Raw genomic sequence first — 18,283 nt, forward strand, 5'->3', positions numbered from 1 at the left:
CAAACATACAAGTACATGGTGTGTCCACCCTGACTGGTCATCAAATATCAAATCATGTAATGCAACTGCTTACTGCAAATGCTATGCAGAGGAACACAGTTTTAATGTTTTATTTTGATGTAATTTTATATTTACAGAAGTTCAAAGAACTTGTTTTGCTCTTTTCCAGATTTACCAATTATTAATATTTTGCTGCATTTGCTTTATCTTATGTTCTTTTTTCCTGAACAACTGGAGAGCACTTTGTTGACATATTGTCACTTTATCTAGAAATATTTCAGTGTTTATTCCCTAAGAATAAGGGCTTTCAAAATAAATTTTTATCAACACATAAAGTTCACATAAAAACTATCAGAATAAATTTTAAGAAGTGCTAACTACAAAGAAAAACACTCTGCCTTCGTTTCACACAGGAGGAAAATCTGGACCTGTTTTGCTTACTGTGATATTCCCAGACCTGCCATAGGGCCTGGCCTAGAGCAGGCTTTTTTTTTCTTTAGAGTCATTTATTTATTTTTGGCTGCTTTGGGTCTTCACTGCTGAGTGTGGGCTTTCTCTCGTTGCTGTGGTTGCTGGGGAGCTACTGTTCTTGCAGTGTGCAGGCTTCTCATTATGCCGGCTTCTCCTGTTGTGGATCACGGGCCCCAGGACATGGGCTCAGGAGTTGTGGCACACAGGCTTAGTTGCTGTGCCGCATGTGGGATCTTTTGGACCAGGGATTGAACGTGTGTCCCCTGCATTGGCAGGTAGATTCTTAACCAGTTGACCACCAGGGAAGCCCCACAGCAGGTCTTCAATAAATATTGTTAATATCTAAATGTGATGGTTTGATACTACATAACCACATTTGTAAGCAAAGTATTTCTAAAATAAAGCAAAGACAATGACAGCAAGATATTCAGTCATTTCTTTATTATTAACACCAATGATTAGTAATTAACCAGTTATAAAAAGAGTAAAAGCCTTCCGATATAAAGGACTGACAGGAAATTACCTTTGTAAGATGAGACAAACAGGTTAGAATGTAAATAAGTGGGACTTTGGTCCCCTTCTGGGCCCCCTGCAGGGACCTGCTCTCTCCTCACAGGTAGCGGTTCCTGATGTATTCTCGGTACATGGAGGTGTCTTCTTTCCCCAGGGGCTGCATGATACCTTGACTGGCCTGGATGTGGGCATGAAAGATCTCTGTAGACTTTTTGTCTACTTTTGGAGGCTGAACCTCATAGATGTTGTCTTGGGAGAAAGCGGAGATAGGTGTTCTGTAGAAGAGAAGGGAGGACAGAACAACATTAAAGAAAATAAAGGACCACAGGGATTTGTGACCTAAAGAGAACTTGAGAGTCACTGACCTTGAATGAGTGAACTTAGTAACAAGCAGTGGTAGTGACCTCTCGGCTGGCTTCCTCCCCTGCACGGAGGACAGCAAAGACAGTGCCTACCCAGGGAGCTTTCCCCTTGTGTAGGCTGGGTGGCCCCCCCCCTCTGTTCCTGCAGCTCTGAGCACACCCATGTCTGTGTGCCCATCTGCCTCTCTCCCAGGACTCAAGTAACTTTAAGTGGGGGCTGGACAGACTTTTTTGCTCCCTTTTCCTGGTATCTGGTAGGTACTCAGTAGTTTGTTTTTTTATGGAAGATAGGAGGAATCAGTGAAGTAGGGGATACTAATGATTTTCTACCTCACACACTGATGGCAGGAGTAAATGAGTTTATATCAGTAAAGTTCTCCCTTAGCCTAGTGCCTGGCACACTATTAGTGCTCAGTAATTAATAGTAAACTACTGTTAACAATTACTGGAGCATAATTCCTTATCTGCAATTCTGAAATCCTCAAAGCTGTAATAACCAAACATGACTTTGCCAGCAAAACCTGACCCAGTTCAAACTCATCTGGTGGTACAACATGCAACAGTCATCCCATTTAATATGAATATCAGTGTGTTTAGTTATCAGCCTCAGATCATGCAGGGGATGTTCTTTTAAGGTCGCCGCTGCTGCTGCTGCTAAGTCACTTCAGTAGTGTCCGACTCTATGTGACCCCATAGACGGCAGCCCACCAGGCTCCCTCGTCCCTGGGATTCTCCAGGCAAGAACACTGGAGTGGGTTGCCATTTCCTTCTCCAGTATATGAAAGTGAAAAGTGAAAGTGAAGTCGTTCAGTCGTGTCCGACCCTTAGCGACCCCATGGACTGCAGCCTACCAGGCTCCTCCGTCCATGGGATTTTCCAGGCAAGAGTACTGGAGTGGGGTGCCATTGCCTTCTCCTATAAGGTCGCTAACACCCCCCAAAGTCTGAATTCTGAAACACATCTGGCTTTAGGCTTTTTAGATGAAAAGTTGGAAATCTGTAATAGGCAGCTTCCTTCCTTTCTGGGGTGATTTGAAAAGCACCCAAGAACTTCTCAATTCAAAAGTATCCCTCTATTCCTGCCCCACCTAGCCTGCCACAGTGCTTGAAATTTCCATCCACCCTTGGGGAAGGCACTGTCTCCAAAAAAGACCTTGTCAAAGTGTAGCTGGGTGCCCGACACATCCTCAGTTCATCACAGTACGAACCCTGCTAGTTACTACATCTTTAGCTGGGGCAGGCCCTCTAGGAATGAGTCAACCACCAAATCAGCTGTGCTGCAGAGTGAGTGCGCATGGAAGGTCAAGATGAGGCCATGGGTAGGCGAGGATGCTAGCTAGACCTTCTGAGGGACTGGGGGGTACAATGACAACACACTCCACCACTTAGCCCAGGGCTTGCCCTGCAGGGGGAAGGGATAGTTCTCTACTTCAGGGTACTAAGACAACAGAGAAAACATCTGGAGAACCTGTTCTGCTGAGTTGGGACCTCAACCATGCTCATGCACATCTTCTCAGGGGAACAGAAAAGCATCCCGGATGCCTGGCTGTTTAGTTAGCTGGGACCCTTGGAGCTGGGGCAGGGAGGCGGGATTCCCTGCAGTCAGAAGCAGAAATGAACCTCAGACGCAGCTAGGTCTGTACGTGCAATATCAGCGTTTTGTGGGACACTAGGCAAGTGCAGTGAGTAACACACAGTTGGAGACAAGAGTTGTACAGTAAAGCCCTCCATTCTCACAGGATGCATTACAGTTAAACTTGGGTCTTTCTTTCTTAGAGCTTCCTTGGTGGCTCAGATGGTAAAGAGCCTGCCTGCAGTGTGTGAGACCCAGGTTCAATACCTGGGTCAAGAAGATCGCTTGGAGAAGGAAATAGCAACCTACTCCAGTATTCTTGCCTGGAAATTCCCATGGACAGAGGAGCCTGGCGGGCTACAGTTCATGGGGTCCCAAAGAGTCGGACATAACTGAGTGACTTTATTCTCTTTCTTACTCTTCTAAAAGAGTCATGGTATCTCCCTGTACTTTGCCTTTAGAAAACTAATACATCCTGCCATGGCTGGAGACTCTGCTTTAACAATGGCTTTGAAATAAAACATAACTCAAGGCGGAATGTGCTTTCTGGAAGTCAGCCTCAACTGTTTGACCTCAGGGGTAATAAATGAAACTCAAATTTAGTAAATGGTTTATGAAATACTCCCATTTTTCCAAAGCACTATAATAATTTCACATAATCTTAGACTATATCCTTACGTAAGAAAATAAAAACCAAAGGATATAGTGATTTACTTAAAATTTTATTTTAAAAAAGGCCAAGGTGAAAGAATCTTGAGATGTCTGAATCTCAGTTTGAATGCCAGCTTGGCAGCAGTGTTTTTCTTCAAAATATAAGTTAGCTCTTCAAATATCTGTGGTTAACATGAAGAATAATTGGGATGATTAATATGTGAACTCTTCTTAATTTTCCCTCACAAAAACAGAGCAACTCCTCAGTCATTTACACAATTCAAAACAAGATGCTAAAATCTTTTAACAGTTGATAATATTCCAGGTCAAGCCATTTCAACCTGAACCCTTAAAAAGGGGCTCCATTAGTGGTTTTAGAGATTGCCATCAAAGTGCCAGCCACAGCAACACCTCCTGTACCACACCATCCACACCTGCCTAGCGTCTACATCCTCCATTTTACAGATGAGACACTTGAAGTCAATTTAAAAATGGAACTAACGGTTTCTGTGCTTTGAAGCCAGACCTTTGCCTGGAACCCTGTGTACATTAACCAAGAGCTTTCTGGCTGGCATCACACCAAAAAGGTACCAAACCTTAATGCAAGTGAGAAAGGGAGAATCCAGGTCATTGTTTTGTCCTTCAGAAGCTCAGCTGAGTAGCCAGGTGGGCAGGCTGGAGGGAGAGCAGCAGAGCCGGGCCAACCATGAATGGGGCCACGGAACAGCCGCTTCCACCCAGTGCCTAGGGTTTCTTATCAGGAGTCCTCACTCTGCTTCTCAGTAAACGGTATCACTGCCGTGTGGAATAATGAAAAACGCATTACAAAGACGGGAAATATGAAATGTCCAACCTCAGCTTTTAATGGTGTCAGACTGAGTGGCAGGTGGGTTTAGGGCTCCAACACTACCTCAGTGTGGTTTCGAAACAATGTAGGGAGTCCGAAAATGCATCAATCAGCCCTTTTGTCTTTTTCATTCAGACAAGATTCAAAGTCTATATTAAACAATGGAATTGTAATGTTAGAATGTTTATTATTGGATTTGGGCCAGAAAGGAGCTTAAGACATACCCAATACTTTTGGCACGATCAGAAAGAGGAACAGGAAGAAAGGATTTACAAAAAACTCTTTGTCTCCTCATTGTACTCGCACATCAAGAAATCTATCCCAATGAGCTCTTCCTGGTCTTAAGGCAGTGGTTCTTCAGGTATGGTCACCAGACCAGAGGCAGCTGTGCCACCTGTGAATGTGCTAGAAATACAAATTCTCAGGCCTGATTCCAGGCCTGCTGAGTCAGACACTCCAGGGATGAGGCCCAGCGAAGGTGTTCAGTAATGGGCCCTCTAGGTGATTTTGCTACTCATTATATCTTGGGCTCCAAGATCACTGCGATGGTGACTGCAGCCATGAAATTAAAAGACGATTACTCCTTGGAAGAAAAGTTATGACCAACCTAGACAGCATATTGAAAAGCAGAGACATTACTTTGTCAACAAAGGTCCGTCTAGTCCAGGCTATGGTTTTTCCAGTGGTCACATATGGATGTGAGAGTTGGACTGTGAAGAAAACTGAGCACCAAAGAATTGATGCTTTTGAACTGTGGTGTTGAAGACTCTTGAGAGTCCCTTGGACTGCAAGGAGATCCAACCAGTCCATCCTAAGGGAAATCGGTCCTGGGTGTTCATTGGAATGACCAATATTAAAGCTGAAACTCCAGTATTTTGGCCACCTGATGCAAAGAGCTGACTCATTTGAAAAGACCCTGATGTTGGGAAAGATTGAAGGCAGGAGGAGAAGGGGATGACAGAGGATGAGATGGTTAGATGGTATCACTGACTCAATGGACATGAGTTTGTGTAAACTCCGGGAGTTGGTGATGGACAGGGAGGCCTGGCACACTGCAGTCCATGGGGTTGCAAAGAGTCGAACATGACTGAGAGACTGAACTGAACTGAAAGGTTGAGAATCTTTGGTCTGAGACCAAACTCTAATCTAAAATGCTAAATAAAATCTTATTTGCAGTCAGTCAACAGCACTGAACATTTTAAAGTAGGAATTTCTTCTTACATGATGTCCTACCACCAGCCCTACATTGAGCAGGCATCATTTAACACTTAACTGTAAAGATATAAGTAGCAATATTCCATTTCCTAATGAGGAGACACTTGATTTCCCTGTTGGCTTATGCAAGGCAAGGAGGAAACATAAAAACATCCAAGACCCTCACAAGGGGGTGCTGGTGGGCACCTTGTCTCTGAGGGCACTGGAAAGGGATGGAGGTAATCCCAATAACACTTCCAACACTATGTGCATTAGTCTTTTTACTAGCTTAAATGGCCTTTGTTTGTGAGTGAAAAGACCAATATTTCAACACTAAGTGATGTGGAAATTATGAGACTATTTTCTTATTCATTCTAGTAGAGAGAGATGGCTTATTATTGTGCTTTCATAGTGGAAAAAAAGGTTCCACATTTCTCTCCTGTCCATTAACAGAATTATTGTTTTTGGCTTCTCCCCATAGTCCTCTTCAAATCCTAGTAGTCTTTTTGGAGATGAAATATTATTAAAAATTTGCAGGCTCATTTCTCTTATCTACAAAACCAAGGCCCATTTTCAGGGGGTCTCTGTATCTCCCCTCAAGAAATGTTGCAGTCTTAACTAGTTCATTTATGCACTGCTGAACCCACACAGTGCACTGAAGATTATGACACTTAGCCTTAACTGCTTCGCAGAGGTAAAGTATCCACCTGTCAATGCAGGAGACATGGGTTTGATACCTGGGTTGGGAAGATCCCCTGAAGTAGGAAATGGCAACACACTCCAGTATTCTTGCCTGGAAAACTCCAAGGACAGAGGAGCCTGGTGGGCTACGGTCCATGGGGTAGTAAAGAGTCAGACACAACTGGGCACACACATGCACACACACACACACGAGAAACAGTTTAGGCAGAAATTCATTAGACATACTACATGTTTTTAAAGAAGATCCTTATTGGTGCCCTTCTATGCTCTATATTCTTTCTTTCTAAAATAAACATATTTATTTGGCTGCTCTGGGCCTTAGCTGCAACACACAGGATCTTCAATTTTCATTGTGCCATGTGGGATCTAGTTCCCTGACTAGGGATTGAACATGGGCTCCCTACATTGGGAATGTGGAGTCTTAGCCACTGGACCACCAGGGAAGTCCTTATGCCTTTTCCTAAATATGCTCTTACTTGTTTCCTTATGATGTGACCACGTACTAAAATATCTGTATCTTATACTTGGATGCGTGACTAATGTTTGAGTCCCTTTAAAAGTTCCTATTGACGACTTTTCTAACTTAAACATATTGCTGCTAAGTCACTTCAGTCGTGTCTGACTATATGCGACCCCAGAGACAACAGCCCACCAGGCTCCGCCATCCCTGGGATTCTCCAGGCAAGAACACTGGAGTGGGTTGCCATTTCCTTCTCCAATGCATGAAAGTGAAAAGGGAAAGTGAAGCCGCTCAGTCATGTCTGACTCTTTGCAACCCCATGGACTGCAGCCTACCAGGCTCTTCCATCCATGGGATTTTCCAGGCAAGAGTACTGGAGTGGGGTGCCATTCCTACCAATCCTTTGGCCACCTGATGTGAAGAACTGACTCATCTGAGAAGACCCTGATGCTGGGAAAGACTGAAGGCAGGAGGAGAAGGAGAGGACAGAGGATGAGATGGTTGGATGACATCACCAACTCAATGGACATGGGTTTGGGTAGACTCCTGCAGTTGGTGATGGATAGGGAGGCCTGGTGTGCTGCGGTTCATGGGGTTGCAAAGAGTCGGACATGACTCAGTAACTGAACTGAACTGAAGCATTTGTTGATTTGACAAGAAAATATTTAACTGGTCAGACTGAAATGTTTTCTGGATTTAGTAATGTCATGATGATTTGTGGTTGGTCACAGAATTAGACAATGCTTGAATAATTTCGATAATCTTATACTTGTGATACTTTTCCAATATGCTAAAATCTTATACTTTTTCTACAATGAGCATTTTGTCACACACCAAATCCATATGGCTTTTTCAGAAACTTTAGTAACGGTTCTAAGCACAAGATATACTTCCCCCCTGTTGCTACCACAAACACCAAGTTTTCCCAAGTTGCTGTTTTCACATCACCAAATGGTTCTCCGTTGTTCATGACTGAGTGACAAAATTAAAAGAATATTTCAGCTGAAGAGACCCTTATGTAAGACCTTGTCCAACAGCTTTACTTGCAGACAATGGCCATTAGGTCATTCCTCAGGGCAGGATCAAAGTTAATCAGATGCTCTGGTCTCAGTGGCGCAAAAACCTCAGCAAACGTCTTAACAGAATAAGAAAGCACGAATCCTTTCTTATTCTAACTCTCTTTCTGCCGGCCTTGTAATTTTTATTAGGAAATAACATCGCTTTTCACCTTCCTGGCAGAGAGGGGCCTATGGCACACATTGCCATGCAGTGATTTTCTCTCTTTCAAGCTTTTAATACTGCTCAGAGCCTTTAGCCTTCAGTTTGTGGGTACCATTGCTTCTCTTAAGCCCCCTTATTAGGTTGCTTGATCTTGTATCTTTCCAACTAAGTACTCAAACACTGAAGTCTAGTCATGAATCTATTCTACAAAGATGATACAGTGAGAATGTGTTTGGTTCTTTGAGTTAAAAAAAAAAAATCAAGATACTGCTGTATATTACACCCATTCTGTGTACAAGTATAGACACCTAAGTCCAAAATATAGCTCTCAAACCATGCTTGTCCAGTATGGTAGCCATTAGCCACATGTGGCCATTTATACTTACATTAAATACAATTTAAAATTCCTCAGTAGCAATAACCACATTTCAAGTTCCTTAAAACCACATGCAGCTAGTGGCTACTGCCCTGGACAGTACAGTATAGAACATTTCCATTATTATAGAAAGTTCAACTGGACTTTTCTAGAAACTCCTGCTAATTTTTTTTCCTCGGGAATTCTGAGTATCTCTTTCTAAACACATTGCCCTAATGTCTCTGCATAACACTTATCACTATCTGATCTTTTATTGTTTATATACTTACAAGAATGTGAATTCTGTCTTGTTTACCTTTATCCCCAATGCCTAGAGGAGTATCTGACATATAGTAAACATTCAATAATTATTTCCTGAATGCATGAATGATGTCTGGTTAAGGAAGATGATTTTATCTTGAATTTCTAAATTAAGAATCTGAATGCAGTATGATTTGGTTTACTCTGGATGATAGGGAGGTAGGATTCCCCAACAGAAGTCTGACAAATTTTAAGTTCCTTTCCTCAGATAACCCATAAAGACAACAGGGGCTTTATGTCCTATCTAGGACACTGTCCACTTCCCTCAGGGGAAGTTGTGGTGGTTTCTAGTGGCACAAAATTATCAAAGCTCAAGAAACAAGAGTGAGGCAGGAGGGGTGTGTTCTAATCGCCCATTTATGCTACTTATTACATGCTAAGTCACTTCAGTAATGTCCGACTCTTTGTGACCCTTTAGACTGTAGCCCACCAGGCTCCTCTGTCCATGGGATTCTCCAGGCAAGAATACTGGAGTGGGTTGCCATGCCATCCTCCAGGGGATCTTCCTGAGCCAGGGATCGAACCCGCATCTCTTAAATCTCCTGCATTGGCAGGCGGATTCTTTACCACTAATGCCACCTGGGAAACCCATAACAATGACTTAGATTAACAAGTTCACTAAATGGGCTGAAATCAAGAGGAATGCATCAATCTTCAAACCACTTGTAATAAAACAAAAGGCAAACTGCTGCTAAGTCGCTTCAGTTGTGTCTGACTCTGTGCAACCCCATAGATGGCAGCCCACCGTGCTCCCCCATCCCTGGGATTCTCCAGGCAAGAACACTGGAGTGGGTTGCCATTTCCTTCTCCAATGCATGAAAGTGAAAAGGGAAAGTGAAGTAGCTCAGTCCTGTCTGACTCTTTGCAACCCCATGGACTGCAGCCCACCAGGCTCCTCTGTCCATGGGATTTTCCAGGCAAGAGTACTGGAGTGGGCTGCCATTGCCTTCTCCAACAAAAGGCAAAAGATGTCCCTATATCCTGGGAGGCAGGCTCCGCCTATGTAATTCACTTTTAAATACCCTGTCAAGCCAGGTTCAATGTTGGAGATATGGGTAAGCACATTTGCTGCCTTCCCCTCCACAGGCTTCCTTGGTGGCTCAGATGGTAAAGAATCTGCTTGCAATGCAGGAGACCTTGGTTCGATCCCTGGGTTGGGAAGATCCCCTGGAGAAGGGAATGGCTACCTACTCCAGTATTCTACCCTGGAGAATTCCATGGACACAGGAACCTGGCAGGTTACAATCCATGGGGTCACAAAGAGTTGACTGAGCGACTGACCCCAAGGGCACTTTCATGTATCTTTGGGTAGACATACATGAAATCACAAAGTTAAGGCCACAGGCTTGAGGGCTAAGCACTTATCTATGCATTAGGACATGAAACCATGTTATTAGCTGCTGCTAACATTCTAAACATCATCAAGGTAAAAATTAAAAAGAAAAAATTATTTCTTGACAGCAACTCTATCTTACACACACAAAATGCTATGAACCTAATGCATGACTTCCCCAAAGTCCAATTAAAATTTCAGTCTTGTTATGCTATTGAGAGCTGGCATGAACATGATACAGAATAGTGTACAAATCTGGTTCCTTCAAATCCAAACACATTCCAAACCCTTTTAGCAGCTGCTATTATAATGGATGACTGGACTGTCCTCCAGCAGGGACACTGGAAGGGATGTTAGAAATTTCACAAGCAGGTTAAAATGCATTAAAGCAAAGATGACAATAATGCCAGTCCCTAAACAACCCACCATTAGAAGAAGCAAGAGGTGTGATGAGAAGGAACTGAAGAATATAATCTGTGCTGATGGAACATAAAATGTACAACCTTGCAGAACGAGGGAGCAGGCAGCCCTGTCTGTACATAAGGCCCTTCAAAGGCTCAGCAGTAGGAATCTCAGCTCCTTAGATAGTTTAGGTCTTTGTAGATTTTGATAGGAGAGGAGTAGGTGCCATTGGGTATGGAGTATGAGGACAGCAAAACTTACTGTGTTTCTCTAACACTTCTCTGCCTTCAATGTGTCAGGAGGCATGTCAGTGACAGGCCAGCCAGAAAAGCACTGCAGTCTCACCAAAGTTAGGATTTTATGCCTAAGCCTAAAAGCCACATCAACAAGAGAGAAAAGTTATTTATAGATCCAAATACAGTTCAGTTCAGTTGCTCAGTCGTGTCCGACTCTGCAACCCCATGAATCGCAGCACACCAGGCCTCCCTGTCCATCACCAATGCCCAGAGTTCACCCAAACTCATGTCCATCGAGTTGGTGATGCCATCCAGCCATCTCATCCTCTGTCATCCCCTTCTCCTCCTGCCCCCAATCCCTCCCAGCGTCAGGGTCTTTTCCAATGAGTCAACTCTTCACATGAGGTGGCCAAAGTACTGGAGTTTCAGCTTTAGCATCATTCCTTCCAAAGAATACCCAGGACTGATCCTTTAGAATGGACTGGTTGGATCTCCTTGCAGTCCAAGGGACTCTCAAGAGTCTTCTCCAACACCAAAAGTTCAAAAGCATCAATTCTTCGGCACTCAGCTTTCTTTATAGTCCAACTCTCACATCCATACATGACCACTGGAAAAACCATAGCCTTGACTAGACGGACCTTTGTTGGCAAAGTAATGTCTCTGCTTTTGAACATGCTATCTAGGTTGGTCATAACTTTTCTTCTAAGGAGTAAGCGTCTTCTAATTTCATGGCTGCAATCACCATCTGCAGTGATTTTGGAGCCCACAAAAATAAAGTCTGACACTGTTTCCACTGTTTCCCCATCTATTTCCCATGAAGTGATGGGACCGGATGCCATGATCTTAGTTTTCTGCATGTTGAGCTTTAAGCCAACTTTTCACTCTCCTCTTTCACTTTCATCAAGAGACTTTTTATTAGTTCCTCTTCACTTTCTGCCATAAGGGTGGTATCATCTGCATATCTGAGGTTATTCATATTTCTCCCAGCAATCTTGATTCCAGCTTGTGCTTCTTCCAGCCCAGTGTTCTCATGATGTACTCTGCATATAAGTTAAGTAAGCAGGGTGACAATATTAAGCCTTGACATACTCCTTTTCCTATTTGGAACCAGTCTGTTGTTCCATGTCCAGTTCTAACTGTTGCTTCCTGACCTGCATACAGGTTTCTCAAGAGGCAGGTCAGGTGCTCTGGTATTCCCATCTCTTGAAGAATTTTCCACAGTTTATTGTGATCCACACAGTCAAAGGCTTTGGCATAGTCAATAAAGCAGAAATAGATGTTTTTCTGAAACTCTCTTGCTTTATCAATGATCCAGCGGATGTTGGCAATTTGATCTCTGGTTCGTCTGCCTTTCCTAAAACCAGCTTGAACATCTGGAAGTTCATGGTTCATGTATTGCTGAAGCCTGGCTTGGAGAATGTTGAGCATTACTTTACTAGCATGTGAGATGAGTGCAATTGTGCAGTAGTTTGAGCGTTCTTTGGCATTGCCTTTCTTTGGGATTGGAATGAAAACTGACCTTTTCCAGTCCTGTGTCCACTGCTGAGTTTTCCAAATTTGCTGGCATATTGAGTGCAACACTTTCACAGCATCATCTTTCAGGATTTGAAATAGCTCCACTGGAATTACATCACCTCCACTAGCTTTGTTCGTAGTGATGCTTTCTAAGGTCCACTTGACTTCACATTCCAGGATGTCTGGCTCTAGGTGAGTCATCACACCATCGTGATTATCTGGGTCATGAAGATCTTTTTTGTACAGTTCTGTGTATTTTTGCCACCTCTTCTTAATATCTTCTCTCAGAGTTGCAGTAAAAGAATAAAGAATACTTCCCTCCTGCCCCAAACCTTTTGAGAGTAAGTTACAAACCTGCTTTCCTATCTTTCCTTAATGTTTGAATGGGTGTTGTCTATAAATAACATTATTCTATAAAACAGTAGTACAATCTAGTAAAATCAGGAAATTAATGTTAATCCATTGCTGCCAGCTAATCCTTCAACCCCATGAAAACTTTTGCTGCTGCTGCTGCTGAGTTGCTTCAGTCGTGTCTGACTCTGTGCGACCCCATAGACGGCAGCCCACCAGGCTCCCCCGTCCCTGGGATGCTCTAGGCAAGAACACTGGAGTGGGCTGCCATTTCCTTCTCCAATGCATGAAAGTGAAAAGGGAAAGTGAAGTAGCTCAGTCCTGTCTGACTCTTTGCGACCCCATGGACTGCAGCCCACCAGGCTCCTCCATCCACAGGATTTTCCAGGCAAGAGTGTTGGAGTGGGGTGCCAATTGCCTTCTCCGAAAACTTTTGCTAGTGTCCTCCAATGTCCTTAATCTCAAAGGGAACTAGTCCAGCATTTCACATTGCAGTTGGTAGTCATGGCTCTTTAGTCTCCTTCCTTCTGGAACAGTTCCCCAGTCTCTTCCTTGATTTTTATGACCTTGACACTGAGGAATATAGATGAGTGATTTTGTAGAACAGCTCCATATCTGAGTTTGTCATGATTATTTTTGGCAGTTTCATAGCCAGCCTTCAAATTGGCCCCGCTTCCTATTATTCAAGGAGTTTCCAGGTGGCACTAGTAGTAAAAATCCTGCCTGCCAGTACTAGGAGACATAAGAGACATGGGTTTGATCCCTGCTTCAGGAAGGTCCCCTGGAGGAGGGCATGGCAACCCACTCCAGTATTCGTCTGGAGAATCCCATGGACAGAGGGGCCTGGCAGGCTACAGTCCATAGAGTCACTAAAAATCGGACATGACTGAAAGATCCTAGCACATGCATGCCTATTATTCAAACCCTCACGAGTCTCCTTTCACGTGGTACCAGAGCAGGTCTTTGTAAGCAAGAGCACAGAGCCAAAGTGGTTAGGTTACAGAAGTGGTTTCTTGGATCGCTTGATCTGGGGCAAGCAAACGTCATGTTGTGAGCCGCCCTACATATAGGCCCAGAGCGCAAGGAACTGAAGCGTCTAGCCAACAGCCAGGAGAAACTGAGGCCTGCCAACCATGTGAGCGAGCGTGGAAGTGGATTCTTCAGCCCTGGTTAAACCCCAAGATGTCTATCACTCGACAGCTGGACTTTAACCCTATAACAGACCTAAAACCAGAGTCACCCAATGAAGCCACTCTCAGATTCTTGACCCCAGAAACTGACAAAAATAAATGTTTGTGGGCTCCCAGTACATAATGCATACAGGCAGGAATATCATAGAAGTGATGCTGGGTGCTTTGGAGTGCACTCTGTCGCGTGACACACAATTTCAATTCATGCCATTACTAGTCATCTTTATTTTAGTCCCTTGATTAAAGTAGAATCTTCTGGGATTTTCCATTGTGAGGCTGCTCTTTTTTTCCTCTCTTTTAATTAATGAATATTTTGTGGGAGATGCTTTGAAACTATGTAAATATTCCTTCGAAGTTTCATTTATTGTTCTCAGTGTGAGGTCTTGGATTTCTATCTTACGGGATGGGATACAGTGTGTCACTGTCATTATTTGTTCTAATGTTCAAACTGTTTCAAATTCCACCTGAGTCCTTTCAGCCTGGCTCCTGTGTTCTCCGGACATGTCCTCATCATTCTTTAAGTGTGTCTTTGATTTCTGGCACAAGATGTTCTAAATTCATCATGTTCTCTGCCTGCCCCAGCCCTGAAATCAGTCATTTCTCCAAGGACCTCTGGTTCTTTTCAGTGGAAAATGGTATTATAGCCAAGGAGTGGGCACTGGGTGTACCTACTACCAATGGAATATCATTGCTCCCAAGCCCACTCAAAGGATATATATACATTTTAATACATTCATATATGTAAATATATACAACCATGCAAACATACACATATGTATCCACAAATATATGCCACATATATTGTATATACTCTATAATATAAATGTATATATTTGCAAGTATAATATAAATACAGATTTGTATCTTTAAATCCATAAGTTCATACTGGTATCTCTAATTGTAGGATACTCTGGGGCTTCCTTCATAGCTCAGTTGACAAAGAATCTGCCTGCAATGCAGGAGACCCCAGTTCGATTCCTGGGTCAGGAAGATCCCCTGGAGAAGGGATAGGCTATCCACTCCAGTATTCTTGGGCTTTCCTTGTGGCTCAGCTGGTAAAGAATCCACCTGCAATGTGGGAGACCTGGGTTCAATCCCTGGGTTGGGAAGATCCCCTGGAGAAGGGAAAGGCTCCCCACTCCAGTAGTCTGGCCTGGAGAATTCCATGGACTGTATAGTCCATGGGGAGCTCACTTTCTTTCTGGGTTTATTCTGTCCTTCTCTCTTTGCATGTTAGTGACCTCCTTGTCCAACAGTGAGAAACATGGCTCCCGTTACCCTTATTATATTTCTTTAATTCATTCCCACATAAATAACCAGCCTCCCGTCACCGCCGCATCCACCCCTTCCCCTACAAAGTATTAGCTGCTCAGTGTGTCAGACTCTTTGCAACCCTACGGACTGTAGGCCGCCAGGCTCCTGCGTCCATGGGATTTCCCAGGCAAGAATACTGGAGTGGGGTGCCATTTCCTTCTCCAGCGGATCTTCCCAACCCAGGAATCAAATCCGGGTCTCTCGCATTGCAGGCAGACTCTTTACCATGTGAGCCACTAGGGAAGCCAAAGACGCCCTCTAGTCAGGCACTGATTCCCTTCTCAGAGACACCACCCTCATGAATGCCTTGTTTATCCCCTTGGGCCCCAGGCCACCCCTCCACGTGGATACTCACACCCACTGCTCCCTGTTCAGCCTGCCCCTACCCGTGGATGCCAGCCTCATGCACTCAGGCCTGAACGCCCCATACGGGATCTGTCCTCTGTAGGATGCCCCTGTCAATCCAGCTGGGCTCCGACAGGCTGTCACAGGCTGCCTCCCCTTGCTCTGCCCCAACTGATGGCTTTAGGGCTGACTTGTTCAGGGAGGGAAAGGGGTAGGGTAGGCCTCTGTGATTTTATAATGGATGTCAGCTCTGAAAGGAACATTCTCTCCCCACCCCACCCCCGGCCAGGTGAACTGTGAATCTCATCTGTAGTGGGTTCCAAATTTCTGGTTACACCAGAATACCTTGGAAGCTTGCAGAAATACAAATCTCAAGCAAACAAAAGACAGCACTAAAACCAGGGAGAAATCGAAGCATCCTTAAGTTATATAGATTATAGGGAGGCTTTCATTTTTCATTTTAGACTTATGGTTCCTCTTTACATTTTCTACATTTATACTTCTATGTATATTCATAGGATTATGGCCCATGCTTTTTATAATTTTATATATTAAAAACATAATTAGCAGGATTATTAGTTTTTAAGCAATAAAAAAATATAGGATTCCAGACCCTATGGCTGGAGATTCTGATTCAGCACACCTGGGCTAAGGCCTGGGCATTTGTGCTTTACAAATTCTCCACTGACTGTAATGATCAGCCAGGTTGTGGAACCCCTTACTCCACCAACTCTTCCAGCTCCTGTAGCAGCTGTCTGAATATCCACCGGGCCTGCACCCAGCCCTCCATCACAGAGGGACATTAATAGAGATAAAACAACATGAGCTTTCTGAAAACTCAGGACAGTAGGATTTGGTTTGAAGGCTCTTGATCCTACTGATAACTCCTTCCAAAAATCAGTTTTCTCTGATTCTTATTTACTAAAGTGAGGGATAACTCTGAAAAGATGCAGGTTAAATGCCCTTCAAAACTGTCAAAGTCATCAGAAACAAGAACAGTCTGTTGTCACTGCCAAAAGGACCCTAAGGGGAGATGACACCTAACACAGTGTATCCTGGATGAAGTCTTGAAACAGAAAAAGGACTTTGGGTAAAAGTGAAGTGTGGATTTTAGGTAGTAATAAATGTCAACATCAGTTCACTATTTGCAAGTAATATACCATCCTAGGGGCTCCCCTGGTAGCTCAGCTGTAAAGAATCAACCTGCAATGCAGCAGACCCCAGGTTGATTCCTGGGTCAGGAAGATCCCCTGGAGAAGGGATAGGCTACCCACTCCAGTATTCTTGGGCTTCACTGGTGGCTCAGAGGGTAAAGAATCTACCTGCAATGCAGGAGACCTGGGTTCGATCCCTGGGTTAGGAAGACCCCCTGGGGAGGGCATGGCAACCCACTCCAATATTCTTGCCTGGAGAATCCCCATGGACAGAGGAGCCTGATGGGCTACAGTCCATGGGGTCACGAAGAGTCGGACACAACTGAGCAACTAAGCATAGGACAGCAGCACATACCATCCTGATGGAAGACATCACTAATAGGGAATACTGGGGTGCTGGGAATACTTGGGTATGTAGGAACTCTACAGAATTCTATAAATCTGAAGAGGTTCTACAATAAAAAGTGCTAGGAAAAAAAGATGCAGTTTACAGGGGATGTATGGTGTGATGTGGCAAACTCGATGATAGCACTCTGTAAATCCTCAGGAAAAGATGACAGTAATCAATAGGCGTGAGGGATATAAGCAGGGGTCATCACTTCCATGTGGGAGATGAGACAGGGGGCCATTATTGCAGCCCACTGGTCTGCGTTTCCAGGAGTGACAGCCCAGTGCTGCTGCTGTTCCAGGACATTTAAGGACAGAAGGGACAGACTGTTCCCCAAGGTCACCGTGGAAAGGTCTCAGAAATGACCAGTTGCCCTGCTTACAGGCAGGGAGGAAAGATGACTCTGGGAGGGGCAGGTGTATTCTTTGCCCTTTGAGAACAGCTGTTACGGGTTTGATGTGCAGCCTTTACTGGCAGAGAAGACCCAGTGCTGCACACAGTAACCAGTCCCTGTTGCCAGTGGCTCAAAGCCAAGAGTGCTGTCATTAAACAACAGCCGAAAATGTTCAAGTCTACAAAGACTACAAAACCGTGCAGCCACTTATCACTGAGTGCGCAGTGTTGGTAACCAAACACTACGTGTTTGGGTGTTTGTAATCATAGACACGCCTGAAACAGAGGGAAAACATTTCTTTTTATTCTAGGACAGATAACATCTAATACAAAATGGGCGGGAAATTCTACAATTTATAAATTGTGTCCTGAATTGGAAGCATTTTACCCCCCAAATCATCTTACTTTGTTTGTCTAAAGCCAAAAGTCCTTTTAAAACACACAAAGCAATCTTATTTGCCAAGCAGAAATAGAGACACAGATGTAGAGAGCATACATATGGGCATCAAGGGGGCAGGGCGGGGGTGGGATGAACTGGGAGATTGGGGTTGACATATATACACTGTGGGCATTGACAGATACACACCGTCGATACGATCTATAAAATAGATAACTAATCAGAGCCTAGTATAGCTCAGAGGACTCTATTCAATGCTCTGTGATGACCGAAATGGGAAGAAAAAAAAGGGGGATAGATGTATACACACAGCTGATTCACTTTGCTGTACAGGGGAGACTAATGCAATGTTGTAAAGCAACTGTAGTCTAATAAAAATTAATTTAAAAATAAGAAGCACAAACAATATTCTAATTTTACAGTTCTCAGAGAGAATGTAGAAGAATATCATTCTCCCATACCAATAAAAATACCAACAGCTATGGCCTGAACATCAAAAGTGCCACCATCGCCACTCATGTATGTGCTTGTGGCAGGCTGTCCCTTCTGTCTCCTAGGGCAGCAAAAACACGTGCCCAACTGCAAGAATTACCCCC

The 18,283-nt window shown here is 43.9% G+C and overlaps 1 protein-coding gene across 2 annotated transcripts in view; it reads right to left on the reverse strand.

Annotated features, from left to right (window-relative positions):
* FIG4 (FIG4 phosphoinositide 5-phosphatase) overlaps nucleotides 890–18,283 on the reverse strand; it is a 167,446-nt gene continuing 150,052 nt past the window's right edge. The window contains exon 23 of one of the 2 annotated variants that reach the window (XM_005684577.3): nucleotides 890–1,259. In XM_005684577.3, the coding sequence (XP_005684634.1) occupies nucleotides 1,082–1,259 (178 nt within the window). In that variant the 3' untranslated portion in view covers nucleotides 890–1,081. The remainder of the gene's footprint in view (nucleotides 1,260–18,283) is intronic. The other variant, XM_018053077.1, reaches the window with a different exon arrangement.

This window comes from Capra hircus, chromosome 9, assembly GCF_001704415.2.
Source record: "Capra hircus breed San Clemente chromosome 9, ASM170441v1, whole genome shotgun sequence".
In the NCBI taxonomy this organism is placed as follows: domain Eukaryota; kingdom Metazoa; phylum Chordata; class Mammalia; order Artiodactyla; family Bovidae; genus Capra; species Capra hircus.